Source organism: Hyperoodon ampullatus (genome assembly GCF_949752795.1).
Source record: "Hyperoodon ampullatus genome assembly, chromosome: 7".
In the NCBI taxonomy this organism is placed as follows: Eukaryota; Metazoa; Chordata; class Mammalia; order Artiodactyla; family Ziphiidae; genus Hyperoodon; species Hyperoodon ampullatus.
In genome coordinates, this window is record NC_136920.1 from 11548356 (window position 1) to 11565782 (window position 17427).

General features: G+C 37.9%; 1 protein-coding gene across 1 annotated transcript in view; it reads right to left on the reverse strand.

The window, feature by feature from the left end:
- Nucleotides 1-1447: 1447 nt before the first annotated feature.
- The window catches only part of LOC307055246 (solute carrier family 22 member 10-like), a gene marked incomplete at both ends in the record, with an annotated part of 32597 nt that continues 16617 nt past the window's right edge, over nucleotides 1448-17427 (reverse strand). Inside the window, 8 exons of the mRNA XM_079707303.1 lie at nucleotides 1448-1508; nucleotides 3660-3863; nucleotides 4644-4752; nucleotides 6604-6818; nucleotides 9909-10024; nucleotides 10494-10617; nucleotides 11888-12056; nucleotides 12159-12313. Of these exons, the coding sequence (XP_079563429.1) occupies nucleotides 1448-1508; nucleotides 3660-3863; nucleotides 4644-4752; nucleotides 6604-6818; nucleotides 9909-10024; nucleotides 10494-10617; nucleotides 11888-12056; nucleotides 12159-12313 (1153 nt within the window). The remainder of the gene's footprint in view (nucleotides 1509-3659; nucleotides 3864-4643; nucleotides 4753-6603; nucleotides 6819-9908; nucleotides 10025-10493; nucleotides 10618-11887; nucleotides 12057-12158; nucleotides 12314-17427) is intronic.

The window sequence follows — 17427 nt, forward strand, 5'->3', positions numbered from 1 at the left end:
TTTTCTGTAGATAATTAAGTTCCATAATTAAAAATTTTTAAAGAAAAAATAAAGAATAGAACAAAAGGGAAATGAATGGGAAGCAGAGAAACACATAAAGTTTGGTAGCAAGAGAGAGAAAGACAATGAAGAGGGAGAAATTATGAAACCATGCTCCATAGGATTAATGGAAGCTAGTGTTTAACAGAAATCATTGAATGCTTCTAATAGAGCAGTAGATAAGGAAACAGGGTTTTCTTAGAAAACCCTCTGCTTGTAACCTGCCTTTACTGATTAAGCTTACTTCATTTGTATTTTTCCCCTTTCTCTAACTGCAAACCCTCCAAACTTCATGAACCCTACATAATTTATCATCAGACTTCTAACCACCCCCATAGATAATACTTCTGATGTATGAGTCACTATAGTAATGAGGGCTTAAGTTGTTTTCCAAAAATTTGGAGTCAGCTCCTGCCCAATACACCTGGCTAAGATTAGTTTAGCCCACTGACCCTAAAGCTGGGCCTGCACAGAAATGAGTTACTTCATCTTTCCCCAATCTCCAATCACCTTTCCAAATGCCTGAGACCACTCTGCTTCTTTATATCATAAATATCTCAAGCCTCTGGCCTTTGGAGATGCATATCTGAGATTTATTCTCCTGTGTCCTCACTTGGCTACCTCACAAATAAAACTTTCTCTGTTGCAAACGTCAGTGACTCAGTGTTTGGCTTGTTGCTCGACGGGCAAACAAACCTGGTTTGGTTACATATTTGGTGAGCAAGCCAGGAGATAACTCCAGACAGTGCTTTTGCCCATGGTTCTTCAGCCCCTTACCAGTATTGATAGCCTGTGGATGAGTCCAAACAGCTACCTGGTAGACACTCCACAGGATTTCCCCCAGACCCAAAAAGATCAGTGTTTTCAAGTCACTTAGGCATACCCCAAACAACTCAATAATATTTTTAGGAATAAAAAATATCTAGCACCCAAGAAGTTAAGACACAATGCTTGGCATCCATCAAAAATTAGGTAAGTAAAGTTATAGGAAAATAGAATCCATGATAAGGAGAGAAACTATTAATGAAGAAAAAGATAAACTAAATTGTCCTATATCTATTACATGAAATAAATTTAGAGTTAAGCATTCTCCCACAAAGAAAACTACAGGTCTTTTCACTGGAAATTTGACCAAATATTTAAGGAAGACATATTACCCATTTTACACCAACTCCTTCAGGAATAGAAGAGGAAAAAATGTTTCCTAACATTCTATGTGGGCACCATTTTTCTGATCATGGAATTATATGTTCCAAGAAATCATATGTTTAATTGCAAATTAATGCCATGATTGTAAATGAGATTCATGTTCCAGTATATTTTCTTGCTAGTATGTAAAGATAAAGGAAAACTCTCATTTTTTTCTTCATATTTTTATTTTCCTCACCAGTCATCTCATGAAATCCACTTAAAATTTTGTCACTTTAATGTAGAAATCTTTTTCATTTGCTTCTCTTGAGAATCTTTTGCTGGAAAAACAAAACAGAAAAAAACAAATCAACCAACCAGTTAGCAAATAAAAACACACATTAAAAAATAGAAAAAAATAAAAGTAAGTTTGGATGCCATCCCTGCACAAGTACAAACTGATCCTTAACCATCAGCTTTTTATAATCCAATAAAATTCATGACAGATTGACACTCATCCTGGAAAAGGCTCTGCTGACTGTGCAGACCCAAGAAAGCAGTTAGAAAGTGCTACTCTCACTTGGACTTTTTAGACCTCTGACCAAAGACACCTTTGGAAAGTCAGTAGGTGAGTTGAAAATCTTAGCCCCATTTGTTATGCAGTGAAATGTGTCCCTTCAAAAATTCATATGCTTAAGCCTTAACTCTCAGTATCTCAGAATATGAGATTGCCATATTTAGAAACATGGTTCTTGCAGATATAATTAATTAAGATGAAGTCATACTGGAGTAGGTTGGGCCCCTAAACCAATTTGACTGGTGTCGTTATACAAAGGGGATATTTGGACGTAGAGACATGCCAGGGAGATGCCATGTGGAGATTGTAGTTAAGCTGCCACAAGCCAAGGAACTACCGAAAACCAGGAGAGACCTGGAATAGACCCTTCTCTAGAGCCCTCAGAGGCATCATGGCCCTGCCAACAACTTCAGCTCAGACTTCCAGGCTCCAGAACTGTGAGACAATACATTTCTGTTGTTTAATTCACTCAGTTTGTAGAACTTTATTATTGAAGTCCTAGGTTACAAAGATAGCATATTTCTCATATTAAAAGACTTTTACTAGTTTCTTTTTTCCCCTATCTTTGATACTTTCCATTACTTGTAGTGACAAAATTTGCCTGAATCTTACAAGCACCTACACAAGATTTATTTCTTTATTTTCTTTTCAAAGAGAGTCTTTATTTTTTTTCTTAAAAAATTTTTTTAACATCTTTAATAGACTATAATTGCTTTACAATGGTATGTTAGTTTCTGCTGTATAAAAAAGTGAATCAGCTATATATACACATATATCCCCATATCTCCTCCCTCTTGCGTCTCCCTCTCACCCTCCCTATCCCACCTCTCTAGGTGGTCACAAAGCACCGAGCTGATCTCCCTGTGCTGTGTGGCTGCTTCCCACTAGCTATCTATTTAACATTTGGTAGTGTATACATGTCCATGCCACTCTCTCACTTCGTCCCAGCTTACCCTTCCCCCTCCCCGTGTCCTCAAGTCCATTCTCTACATCTGCATCTTTGTTCCTGTCCTGCCCCTAGGTTCTTCAGAACCTTTTTTTTTTTTAGATTCCATATACATGTGTCAGCATACGGTACTTGTTTCTCTCTTTCTGACTTACTTCACTCTGTATGACAGTCTCTAGGTCCATCCACCTCACTACAAATGACTCAATTTCATTTCTTTTTATAGCTGAGTAATATTCCATTGTATATATGTGCCATATCTTCTTTATCCATTCATCTGTGAATGGACACTTAGTTTGCTTCCATGTCCTGGCTATTGTTAATAGTGGTGCAATGAACATTGTGGTACATGACTCTTTTTGAATTATGGTTTTCTCAGAGTATATGCCCAGTACTGGGATTGCTGGGTCATATGGTAATTCTATTTTTAGTTTTTTAAGGAACGCCCATACTGTTTTCCATAGTGGCTGTATCAATTTACATTCCCACCAACAGTGCAAGAGGGTTCCCTTTTCTCCACACCCTCTCCAGCATTTATTGTTTGTAGATTTTCAGAATGGCCATCATCAAAGAGTCTTTAACTCAACATGATCTTCCTAACATTGTTCCTTCACTGGTCATCCCATTTCTTTTCCCTTTATATCCCATGCTCTTACGGATCTGAGGATCATGAAATACTATCATGAGGGCGGGTAGGATATGCCCTCACAAGAGAGCTAATTACTGTGTCTTCAGCACTAAAACAACCAATGAGAACAGGGCAGAGAGGAATCTCTGCAGTCTAGACTGGAACTCACAATGGTTAGAAATGACCTTGCCACTTGTGAAGGCAATGGCCCAAGATGGAAGTATCCCAGGCAGGCTCAGCCTTCCCAGTGATCTGAGGGCCCCACTCTGTGTTTTGTCTTCCTCACTCACAGATCCAAAGCGCACAGTCTCTCCCAGGGGATGGCTAGAAGCATTACTCACTTATTTTCCACATCCTGGATGGTGTCAAGCAGAGGCAGATTTCTGGTTTCAGGTTGGAAAGGGACAACAAGACTAGCAATAATGGGACATACTCCATAGATGATCCAGGGCAGAGTGGGTAGATACACCACCAGGGTCATCAAGAGGGGAGCCAGTGCTGACCCACACCTACTAGCCATTACATCTAATCCCAAAGCTTTTGCCCTGAAGGGTAAACAAGAATACATAATAATCCAGTAAAAATCCACGCATGTAACTTACGATCTATTATTTTGATGTGATTATGGAACACACTAAAACACAATTATTACATATGTGGGCTTTATGAAACACTTGTTTTTGTGATTTGCTCTGTGATTTTCTAGCTGTCTTTGACAGGGTCAAAATGTGTTAAGACCCATTTTCATCATTTTAATAAAAACAGATGTATTGAAATACTGCTTAGCACAGTACATGATACCAAGTCAGCTTTTTTGATAAACTTTGGTGATAATTGTTTTTTAGTATATTGTTACTATTACTATTACAAATAATTGCTTTATAATTAACATTTCTTATTATGTTATTCCACAATAAGCATCAATTAACTGGGAAAGTCCTATTTTTTGGCCCTGGAGGGATATTCAAAGTTCTTTGTTCTTGATTTTCCATTTTTCTATTCTAGTAGCACAGTTTACACCTATTAGATGATAAACAATAAAGTCACTTTTTAGAAAATCCATATCCAAAGCCAACCTCAAATACACAGTAATTAAGGTTAAATCCACTTTTTTTTGTTTGTTTTTATTTTCTAATATGTTTGGTGCTTTATATTTCTGTTTTACACTCATAACTGGAACTTACAAATGGATAACTACCACCTTATTATTAGTGGAATTAGAACAGTTTCCTGGTCCCTTTCCTAAACCACAAATTATATTAAACTACTGACACTATATATCAATCTTTACTCAGGCTTCAGAAGGATATAAAAAATCCTTATACCTGAGGAGAGTGGGGATGAGTTCATTACAGTGGACAGAATAACTGGTGATAGAAGCGGCAACGCAGCTGATTCCCACACTTGCCAAAGTCACACGCAGGGTCTGCATATCTAGAGAGAGGAAGACCAGTGAGATTAAGAAAGCTGTGTTAAAGGAATCAGCATCCACCAAATTTATTCAGGATAAACAACTCTACAGGTTATTTGTATGCTTGAAATAGATTGTATAAAATATTACAGTAGCAGGATCATGGAGTCTTTTATAAACTGAGAAAGATAAAGTTATCAATGTAGGTTGTAAAATGTACATAAAATTATCTCGGTTAATTGTAACAAATCTCTCTCTATATCTGAGATTTGCCAGAGAAGAAGAAGAAAAGGTGAGTGTGGCAGAAATTTGCTTTTAGTTATTCTGTCCAGTACTTGCTCTATGCTTATTTTAGAAGGCAGGACTGTCATGTGGACAATTACTGTGTCTAAGCCTCAGCTTTAAACTTGAGGACTTTACAATTAAAGTGCAGAATTTAAAGTGACCAGTCATCCTGGTTTTCCTGGGAATTAGGAGGTTTTAGCAATGTGAGATTTTCATTAATAAAACCTGGAAAGTCCCAGACAAACCTCAATGAGTCAGTCAACCTAGTGTAGATACAGCATTGCCATGGGGTGAGTATGGCACAAGAGAGTAATAGAAGGACAGGGCTTTTTTGTTAGTGGACAGGCTGAAGAGAAGCTGGATCTACATCAATGTTAGACATGAAGAACCAAGAATGGAAACTTCTATTTGGAAAAAAAGAATTTGGGACCACTAAAAAAAATTTCAGAGAAACAGTTTTCTGCACAGTATAAAAAGAAATCTAATTATAGCTTTATAATATTGGAAAGAACTCTCGCGTAAGGGAGTAAGCCTGCATCATTAATGGTATTCTAAAGAGCAGAGTCCACCCATCTGTAATGCTGTGAAGCATATTCTTGCATCGGGAGACCGTGAAGCATAGTGCCCACTAAGGTTCTACAAATCCTTACATATCATCTTTCTATTAACTTGTAAAGTAATCTAACAGGGAATGGACAAGGATTTTTTAAAAACACCTATTTTAATTAATTTATTTATTTCTGGCTGTGTTGGGTCTTCGTTTCTGTGCGAGGGCTTTCTCTAGTTGCGGCGAGTGGGGGCCACTCTTCATCGCGGTGCGCGGGCCTCTCACTATCGCGGCCTCTCTTGTTGCAGAGCACAGGCTCCAGACGCAGGCTCAGTAATTGTGGCTCACGGGCCCAGTTGCTCCGCGGCATGTGGGATCTTCCCAGACCAGGGCTCGAACCCGTGTCCCCTGCATTGGCCAGCAGATTCTCAACCACTGCGCCACCAGGGAAGCCCTGGACAAGGATTTTAATCTGCTTAAATTCTATTCCTACTGTTCACTCCTTCATTCCTTGAAAAGGGGGGATTTTTTTCATTTCCTGGGAGACTCTCATGAGCAAGAGCTGCAGTCATGGTGACTTAACACCACACTGATATGTGGGTATGTGGAGACGGGGAAATGACTAGTCATCAAAGCTGGTAATGAAGAGCCCAAACAGAGGGAGTGACCATGCTGTGTCCTCACCTGGGGGATCATTGCAAGGCCTCACCCCTCCATGTTTGTTATTTGAAGTGTGAATGGACAAAAGGCAGGTAAACAATTGCTGTCCTAGAGAAATAATCTGGGATAAATTGTACCAGTTTAAGACACTTCACAATGTGATGAGATGAACTTATGCCTGGTTTGCCCCTCGCTGACCTTTAGTTTTTTTCCCAAAAAATTTTTAGCAGAATTTCTCATAAACCATCAGATTGGTTTGGGGGAATACTTAGCGCATAAGTGGTACCTCTTTTTAAATGTGACTTCAGACAAGTGTGACCAATACAATCCCTGAAGGGTGGGAAAAAGACACTTTTCTCCCCAAAGTCCTGTCTTCTCTCACCTTGGGGCACAAACGTGTTGGTCAAAATGGAAAGTCCCACCAGGAACATGAAAAGCATCTGGGTTGGTCGACGGCCCATATAATTCAATACTAGAAGTGCAAGACATCGGGCTAAGGCAGTGAGAACTCCAAAGATTACCTGGAACAGGAAAATATTGCTCCCAAATTGCTGTAGATTGATAAAAATGCCAAAAAAGGGTATTGTGCTTGCAAATCTGTAGTGAACAAAAGAGGAAAGACACAAGCTGTAAGATTTAGAGCCAATGTGTTGCAGTCGATTATTATATTGACCCAGGCAGCCAATGATCAATGTTTAAGAATAAAGGTGTAGTCTGATTTGTATAACACTTCCTTTTAGGGTGATAAAGTTACCATTAAAATAACATGGCTATAAAGGAAAATGATATTCCTTTTGTCCTTCTTTTTTTTTGAGTCCCTAAGCATAGAGTTAGCAGTGACGGGAAAACATAACCTGACTCAATCACCAAACTGGATGGTATAGAGAATTTGAATATATAAGCATTAAAACTTAAAATTTAGGGAAATCATTTCTTATTGAGAGTTGTCTGTATGCTGTGAGTCCTCCTTCTATTCCGCCAGCCCCAATACTGTAAAGCGTTTCCCTTTTCTCAACTAGTGACTGAAACTGCAAAGAAACTACCTGTGTCCCCTCGAGTGGGAGCACAGTGTCCTGGTTTCAAACACAGTTCTGGGAAATTTAAAGTTCATATAAGAGTTCTTGGGGCTAAAAGAAAATGTAAGAATTCAGGAAAGCAAACATGTACCAACTGTACCATCAGAAATGGAATCAAAGATTCCCACTGAGGATCTACCTTTTACCCAAAGAGCATCTAAAGGAAAGGAGTCCACATAAAAGATCTATTTCACCCAGAGAGAGACAGATTTAGGTATTGCAATAGAAGAAACCATCACAGTAAATAGACATTTCTCCAAAGAAGATATACAGATTGCCAACAAACACATGAAAGAATGCTCAACATCATTAATCATTAGAGAAATTCAAATCAAAACTACAATGAGATATCATCTCACACTGGTCAGAATGGCCATCATCAAAAAATCTACAAACAATAAATGCTGGAGAGGGTGTGGAGAAAAGGGAACCCTCTTGCACTGTTGGTGGGAATGTAAATTGATACAGCCACTATGGAGAACAGTATGGACGTTCCTTAGAAAACTAAAAATAGAAGTACCATATGACCCAGCAATCCCTCTATTGGGCATACACCCTGAGAAAACCACAGTTCAAAAAGAGTCATGTACCAAAGCGTTCATTGCAGCTCTATTTACAATAGCCAGGACATGGAAGCAACCTAAGTGTCCATCAACAAATGAATGGATAAAGAAGATACGGCACATATATACAATGGAATATTACTCAGCCATAAAAAGGAACGAAACTGAGTTATTTGTAGTGAGGTGGATGGACCTAGAGACTGTAATACAGAGTGAAGTAAGTCAGAAAGAGAGAAACAAATACCGTATGCTAACATATATATATATATGGAATGTTAAAAAAAAAAAAGAAAGAAAGAAAAGAAAAAAAAAGGTCAGAAGAACCTAAGGGCAAGACGGGAATAAAGATGCAGACCTACTAGAGAATGGACTTGAGGATACAGGGAGGGGGAAGGGTAGGCTGGGACAAAGTGAGAGAGTGGCATGGACATATATACACTACCAAACATAAAATAGATAGCTAGTGAGAAGCAGCCGCATAGCACAGGGAGATCAGCTCGGTGCTTTGTGACCACCTAGAGGGGTGGGATAGGGAGGGTGGGAGGGTGGGAGGGAGGGAGATGCAAGAGGGAAGAGATATGGGGACATATGTATATGTATAACTGATTCACTTTGTTATAAAGCAGAAACTAACACACCATTGTAAAGCAATTATACTTCAATAAAGATGTTTAAAAAAAAGAAAATAGAAGAAATCATCACAGAACACAGCAATTGCAAACAGGTCTTCTCTTTATCATGATATGTACTTTTTCCTTCCACTCTGATTATCTAGAATTCAGAAACGTAAGTCTGTGTCCTAGTGGATATGAAAAGGTCAAAAAGCACAATGTAGTAAAATGAATAAGCAGTCTACAGGGATATGTCTGGGAAAGATAAATTTTACTATTCAATAGTCACTTTCTGGGCTTCCCTGGTGGCGCAGTGGTTGAGAGTCCGCCTGCCGATGCAGGGGACGCGGGTTCGTGCCCTGGTCCAGGAAGATCCCACATGCCGCGGAGCATTATGTGGGCCCGTGAGCCATGGCCGATGGGCCTGCGTGTCCGGAGCCTGTGCTCCGCAACGGGAGAGGCCACAACAGTGAGAGGCCCACGTACCACACACACACAAAAAAATAGTCACTTTCTTAAGCTTGGCAGTGGGTGTTTATCGTCCTGTGTGCTTTTTGTCCATGTATATAAATCTTCAAAAATTCAGAAGTTAAAATTTCTCCTCCTGACTATACCAAAGTAAATACTTATATCCCCTCAAGAGATAATGAGCAAGACTTTAACAGAAGCCCTTGTGCTAACACACAAAAAAACTGTATCCAAATTGGAAACAAAAGTCCATCAATATTGAAGTACATAAAGAAATTGTAGTGTATTCATCTAATGGAAACTAAAGCATTAGGGAGGAAAACAACCTACTGTCACATGCAACAGAATGGATGAATCTTCATGAATGAGCATGAGGAAAGGCGGCCTGTCACAGAACCCTTCTATCATTTATATTATGTGAAGGTCAAGATCAGGCAACACTCATCTGCAGTGAAGGAGATCAGAACCACTGTTAAGTTTTATTTGGCACAGGAGCGGGCTGTGAGGAGAGAACAGTCAGGCAATGGTGTGGAGGTGGTGAATATTGCTGTAGCAGATAGTTGAGGGGAAGTCTTGGGGAATTAGGATTTTCTATCTTGATCTGTATGTTGGCTACCTTTTTACATACTGACATTTTCATTGATTTGTATCTGTTTTTTACCTCTTCATGTTTCTGTTTGCAACGTTTGCTTCAATTAACATTGAAAGAAAAATGAAGAAAATTAAGTGCCCAAATCTGTACTGTGATAGAAGTTCTCAACATCAATCTCCAGAGAAAAGACTGATAGTGTGATATGACCTAACTAACTTTTCATCATATAATCAGTTTCATGTGAGTGTTATTTGGTGTGATTTCCTCATTTTTTCTCCAAATCAGCGCCTCCCTCTCACAGCACTGTTAAAACCTGTGAAATACATAGATTCATGTCCCCACTCTTTGAATGTTGTCATGCACCGCGTGGAGCCCACCTCACAAAGAGCAGGAGACAGATCCTCTTACGCAGGTTGGGTGTGCAGAACAAGTCAAATACAGTAGTTTTGGTCTGTGCGGCCTCCAGCTCCTCCATCATGGTCGCTCTCAAACCCTTCAAGAACGACAAATGTGTCATTTGCCAACACAGTGCCAGGTATTGTGATGAGCGCTGGCACCCAATAGGAGAGGAGAGATGTGTTCCCTTTCTTTATAATGTAACATGTTACACATACAATCACAGGAGTGAACATGGTATGAAGAAGGATGCAGGGAGTTAAAGGAGACTCCAGGAAATTAAATGGCAACAATGATATTTTGAAAATGAGGCCACAGAGGTGGGCAGGGTACCCAGGAGAGCACATAGGGTATAGAGTCAGATCAGGAATTGAGCTATAGGAAGAAGCTCTGTACAGTGCTCACAGCTTCTTTTCTATGAGATGGCCATGAAAGACCAGGGAATTTGCATTCTCAACTAGCTGCCCTTGTTAGAAAAGCCGTTTGTCTATCTATAATAAGGAGAAGGCAAGTGTCCATTTGTGTCTTCTCTCCAACCCAATAACCACCTTCCCCTTCCTGCTCACCTCTATGTTCAGGGCTGCTTCAGCATTCTTTATTCCATTTCTGTGTGCAACTTTTTGAAGTTCCTTTAAGCTCTCATCTGGTTTATTGGTGATAATCAGCCACCGAGCAGATTCCACCAGCCACCTGATGAAAGAAGGGCACACTAGTGCAGTCAGCTATCTCTTGCTTATTCGTCCTATGGTTAATTACAACATATGCTTTTTGCCTTCCATCCAATATCCACCACCAATTGGAGTGGTGGATATTGGATGGAAGGCAAAAAATGTACTACATGCATAGGATCACAGACTTTTTGTTTTCAAATTGCCTCTCTGCTTATTCACCAGGAGATTTTCCAAAGAGGCTTATGAAGCTTAAGTTTGAGAGTCCCTCACTTGCATAAATCCCTTCCAAAGCTGAGCATGAGATCTGGAAAATTTGTGCCATAGTATATATTCTATATATAGTATATATAATGTATATTATATATATATTCTATATATAGTATATATAATGTATATTATATATATTATTATATATAGTATATATAATGTATATTATTTTGAAAAAAGAAGTCCCCAAATTATGTAAACTTTTAGACCAACAAATATTGTGAATACTCCTGCCACTACCAGAAGTGTTGGTAACTAACTACATAAATGAGTCACTTATTTACATCTGCTTTAGTTTTCTTATAAATAAATGGAAACAATAAGCACATCTTCCTTGTTATGAGAATAGAATGACTTAGCAGATGAGTCTGACATGGATTACACTCTTCTTTCTCTCTGTACTCATCTCACTATATTAAGCCTGTAGTCATCTTTCTGTGATCTACTAAAGCTAATTCTCCCTAAAGTGCTTTTAAGTGTAGGGGTGGAATTATCCATAAATAAATATTTGTTAAAATTATTTAAGGGAAGAGGAAGTGTTGAACACGTAATGTAAGTCATCCAATCTGCATGTCATTTTCACTTCTGGAGAAATTCTGTTGCTATTTTGTTAAATTGCTCTATGAATAAATTTTCTGCCTCTTCCTTTATCCAACTTCATCTGCAACATAGAAAATCATGGAAAACTTTATTGTACCTTATTCATTCCAAAGCCAAAAAATTGAAAGTATATCTTCAAGTCTATAAGAAAAACAATATTGGAATAACTCAATGACCACAATACTGGGTAAGACTTAGGAAGCAAAATGGCAGAAAATACCTCAAGCTCCCCGGAAGGAAGATCACTGTTACTCCCTATTCTACTTCTCAAATCTCAAATTGATCAGAGTGAACAGATGAGAAACACTGGTTTAGGTCAAAACAACAAGAAAGGGTCCAGGGAATAAGAAAATCAGTATATCCCAATTCAATATGCATTTTCATCTAGGTTCCCTTAAGTGGAGTGAGAGAGAGGCTCATACCTTGAGGAGAAAAAGAAGACAAAGAATGGTATAGACACCACCAGCTGCAGGGTATGCCAGTCTCTAAAGACAAAAGCCAGTCCTCCCAGCATTATCTGTCCAATACTAATGGCACAGGTTATCAGTGTTATTACCATGGCTTTTGACTGGGACCTTGTCCACTCTACAACTGAAAGAAAACCCAATTGGGATATTAATGTCACATAAGGGTGAAATTTCAAAGTTAAATTCAAGGCTTGGAAAATCAAGAAAATCAAAACTGTTGACTTACTGAGCATCCAGTTATTTGTTATGATGACCACAGCCGAACAACCTGACCAGAAGCGTAGTGAGCAGTAAATGAGGAAGGTGGGAGCAAAGGCTGCACAGGTCCCAGAGATGGCGAGCTGGAGCAAACACCACCTGAGAATCAACTTTCTCCCAAAGCTAAGAAACAGAGAGGCAGGTTAGATTATGGGAGCAATGATAATTTGTGGTAAAAAAAAAAAAAAAAATTAAGAAAACAAAGCATACATTGAAATTTAGACAATGTTTTAACAAGTGATTCTTTGTACCTGAAACCTTGAGTAAACAAGAGCTAAATCAGCAACGGAAATCGCTTCATACTAACACTCTGGTTTACAGACTAACATTACTAAAACTTCATCATCCAATCCCCAGGAGGACTCTGACAGGAAGTGATGCCATACAAAAGAAACTACAATGTTGGAAATTGGAATATACCATGAGCATTCATTGTACTAACATTATGCATTTACCATAGTGGAGAGTCTGTATAGTGTGTAGAACACAAGAGAGCTAAAAGTGTACTTTGGTCTCTAGCACCAGACAGGTGAAGACGCAACTGATGCAAATGATCAGTGAAGCAATGCATCAAAGTTGTTGAAGATTTATGTAAGAGTCACTCTTTGTTGAATCTGTATTTATAAACCTCAAGTAATGTGCTTTCCTAGAACAGAATATAAGAGCACCATAACCCAGACAGTGGCTATTATATCAATCTCTCACAGGAAAGAATTATGTAAAATGAAGAATGAAGGGAAAAAGAATGTGAAAGACAAATAAGGAAAAGTGAATTTTGTCTTTCATTGGGCATCAAGAAAAGAGGGTCTTAGTAGAGACAATGTGGACTAAACGAGATGTGTTAATGTAAATATAAGCCCATTGTCTGTAATAAAAACAGACAGACAGTGTTTGGTATTAGGAATTCCTCTGCAATATTTAAAAATAGCTTCAAATAATTTCCTCCCAAACAGAATATGGGATACATAAGAACAAACACAACACCAAATAATCATGTTCATAATCACTATCATCATCAAGAAAATGATTTAGAAAACAAAAAATGAAATGGTAGATGGAAAGAAAATCCCCAAACAATCACGTCAAATTAATTGCTAATGACCTAAACACTCCATCGAATGATAGAGATTACCAGAGTGAGTTAAAAAACTGATGTACTTTTTTAACATCTTTATTGGAGTATAATTGCTTTACAATGTTGTGTTAGTTTCTGCTGTATCACAAAGTGAATTAGCTATATGTATACATATATCCCCATAAACCCTCCCTCTTGCATCTCCCTCCCATGCTCCCTATACCAGCCCTCTAGGTGATCACAAAGCACCGAGCTGATCTCCCCATGGGATGCAACCGCTTCCCACTATCTATTTATTTGACATTTGGTAGTATATATATGCCCTTTCCACTCTCTCACTTCGACCCAGCTTACCCTTCCCCCTCCCCCTGTCCTCAAGTCCATTCTCTACTTCTGTGTCTTTATTTCTGTCCTGCCCCTAGATTCTTCAGAATGATTTTTTTTTAGCTTCCATATATATGTGTTAGCATACGGTATTTGTTTTTCTCTTTCTGACTTACTTCAGTCTGTATAACAGACTCTAGGTCCATCCACCTCACTACAAATAACTCAATTTCGTTTCTCTTCATGGCTGAGTAATATTCCATTGTATGTATGTGCAACATCTTCTTTATCCATTCATCTGTTGATGGACACTTAGGTCGTTTCCATGTCCTGGCTATTGTAAATAGTGCTGCAATGAACATTGCGGTACATGACTTTTTTTGAATTGTGGTTTTCTCAGACCACAATATGCCCAGTAGTGGGATTGCTGGGTCGTATGGTAGTTCTATTTTTAGTTTTTTAAGGAACCTCCATACTGTTCTCCATCGTGGCCGTGTCAATTTACCTTCCCACCAACAATGCAAGAGTGATCCCTTTTCTCCACACCCACACAAGCTTTTATTGTTTATAGATTTTTTGATGATGGCCATTCTGACCAGTGTGGAGAGATATGTCATTGTAGTTTTGATTTGAATTTCTCTAATGATTAATGATGTTGAGCATTCTTTCATGTGTTTGTTGGCAGTCTGTATATCTTCTTTGGAGAAATGTCTAATTAGGTCTTCAGCCCATTTTTGGATTGGGTTGTTTGTATTTTTGATATTGAGCTGAATGAGCTGCTTGTATGTTTTGGAGATTAATCCTTTGTCAGTTGCTTCATTTGCAAATATTTTCTCCCATTCTGAGGGTTGTCTTTTGGTCTTGTTTATGGTTTCCTTTGCTGTGCAAAAGCTTTAACTTTCATTAGGTCCCATTTGTTTATTTTTGTTTTTATTTCCATTTCTCTAGGAGGTGGGTCAAAAAGGATCTTGCTGTGATTTATGTCAAACTGTTTTTCCTATGTTTTCCTCTAAGAGTTTTATAGTGTCTGGCTTTACATTCAGGTCTTTAATCCATTTTGAGGTTGTTTTTGTGTATGGTGTTAGGAAGTGTTCTAATTTCATTCTTTTACATGTAGCTGTACAATTTTCCCAGCACTTCTTATTGAAGAAGCTGTCTTTTCTCCACTGTATATTCTTGCCTCCTTTATCAAATATAAGTTGGCCACATGCGCATGGGTTTATCTCTGGGCTTTCTATCCTGTTCCATTGATCTATATTTCTGTTTTTGTACCAGTATCATACTGTCCTGTTTACTGTAGCTTTGTAGTATAGTCTGAAGCCAGGCAGCATGATTCCTCCAGCTCCATTTCTCTTTCTCAAGATTGCTTTGGTTATTTGGGGTCTTTTGTGTTTCCATACAAATTGTGAAATTTTTTGTTCTAGTTCAGTGAAAAATGCCATTGGTAGTTTGATAGGGATTGCATTGAATCTGTAGATTGCTTTGGGTAGTATAGTCATTTTCACAATGTTGATTCTTCCAATCCAAGCACATGGTATATCTTTCCATCTTTTTGTATCATCTTTAATTTCTTTCGTCAGTGTCTTATAGTTTTCTGCATACAGGTCTTTTGTCTCCGTAGGTAGGTTTATTCCTAGATATTTTATTCTATTTGTTGCTATGGTAAATGGGAGTGTTTTCTTAATTTCAGTTTCAGACTTTTCATCATTAGTGTATAGGAATGCAAGAGATTTCTGTGCATTAATTTTGTATCCTGCTACTTTACCAAATTCATTGATTAGCTCTAGTAATTTTCTGGTAGCATCTTCAGGATTTTCTATATAGTATCAGGTCATCTGCAAACAGTGAGTTTGCTCCTTCTTTTCTGATTTGGATTCCTTTTATTTCTTTGTTGTCTCTGATTGCCATGGCTAAAACTTCCAAAACTATGTTCAATAATAGTGGTGAGAGTGAGCATCCTTGTCTTGTTCCTGATTTTAGGGGAAATGGTTTCACTTTTTCATCATTGAGAATGATGTTGGCTGTGGGTTTTTCATATATGACCTTTATTATGTTGAGGTAAGTTCCCTCTCTGCCTACTTTCTGGAGGTTTTTTTTTTATCATAAATCGGTGTTGAATTTTGTCAAAAGCTTTTTCTGCATCTATTGAGATGATCATATGGTTTTTCTCCTTCAATTTGTTAATACGGTGTATCACATTGATTGATTTGCATATATTGAAGAATCCTTGCATTCCTGGAATAAACTCCACTTGATCATTGTGTATGATCCTTTTAATGTGCTGTTGGATTCATTTTGCTAATATTTTGTTGAGGATTTTTGCACATTTGTTCATCAGTGATATTGGCCCGTAGTTTTCTTTCTTTGTGACATCTTTGTCTGGTTTTGGTATCAGGGTGATGGTCGCCTCGTTGAATAAGTTTGGGAGTGTTCCCCTCTCTGCTATATTTTGGAAGATTTTGAGAGGGATATGTGTTAGCTCTTCTCTAAATGTTTGATAGAATTCGCCTGTGAACCCATCTTGTCATGGGCTTTTATTTGTTGGAAGATTTTTAATCACAGTTTCAATTTCAGTGCTTGTCATTGGTCTGTTTATATTTTCTATTTCTTCCTGGTTCAGTCTCTGAAGGTTGTGCTTTTCTAAGAATTTTTCTATTTCTTCCAGGTTTTCCATTTTATTGGCATATGGTTTCTTGTAGTGATCAAAAAAGTGATGTACTTTTACACTGCCCACTGTAGTACTTAAAATATTGTCAGTTGAAAGATGGACCTAGAGTCTGTCATACAGAGTGAAATAAGTCAGAATGAGAAAAAAAATACCGTATGCTAACACACTTATATGGAATCTAAAAAAAAACAAAAAACGGTACTGATGAACCTAGTGGCAGGGCGGGAATAAAGACGCAGACGTAGAGAAAGGACTTGAGGACACAGACGGGTAAAGGGAAAGCTGGGACGAAGCGAGAGAGTAGCATTGACATACATACACTACCAAATGTAAAATGGATGGCTAGTGGGAAGCTGTTGTATAGCACAGGGAGATCAGTTCGATGCTCTGTGAGGACCTAGAAGGGTGAGATAGGGAGGGTGGGAGGGAGGGGATGTGGGGTTATATGTATACATATAGCTGATTCACCCTGTTATACAGCAGAAACTAACACAACATTGTAAAGCAATTATACTCCAATAAAGAGGTAAAAAAATGTAAATTGACAGAAAAAGATATAGAATTAAAATAGTAATAATAATGTGGGAGTCTTTATATTAATATCAAATAAAATAAATTTCAAAACAAAATACATTTACAGAAAAGATAACGCTGGAAATGTCAAATGTACCTTAACTTAAAAAAAGTTTGAAATACATGAAACAATATTGACAGAACTAGACACATAATTCACAATGATATTTGGAGATATATTTGAATGTTTTTATTGTCATATGATAGATACAATACTTGTCATTTTAATCATTTTTAGATGTACAAACCTGTGATTAATTACTTTCGTCATGTTGTGCTACCATCATTGTCTTTTTTCTGAGACATTTACATCAACACAAAGAGAAATTCTATCACCATCAAGCAGTAATTTCCCATTCACTCCTGCCCTCTTATTCTTCTGATATCACTAATCTACTTTCTGTCTCTATTAATTTGCCTGTTCTAGATATATTTCATATAAGTGGATGCCTACAACATTTGTTCTTTTTTGTCAGGTTTATTTCATTTAGCATAATTTTTTCAAGGTTTATTCATGTTGTACCATGTACCAGAACTTCATTCTTTTTTTCTGTATTCTTTGATATACAGCTGTCTAAGTCCCTGTTTTTAGAGTAT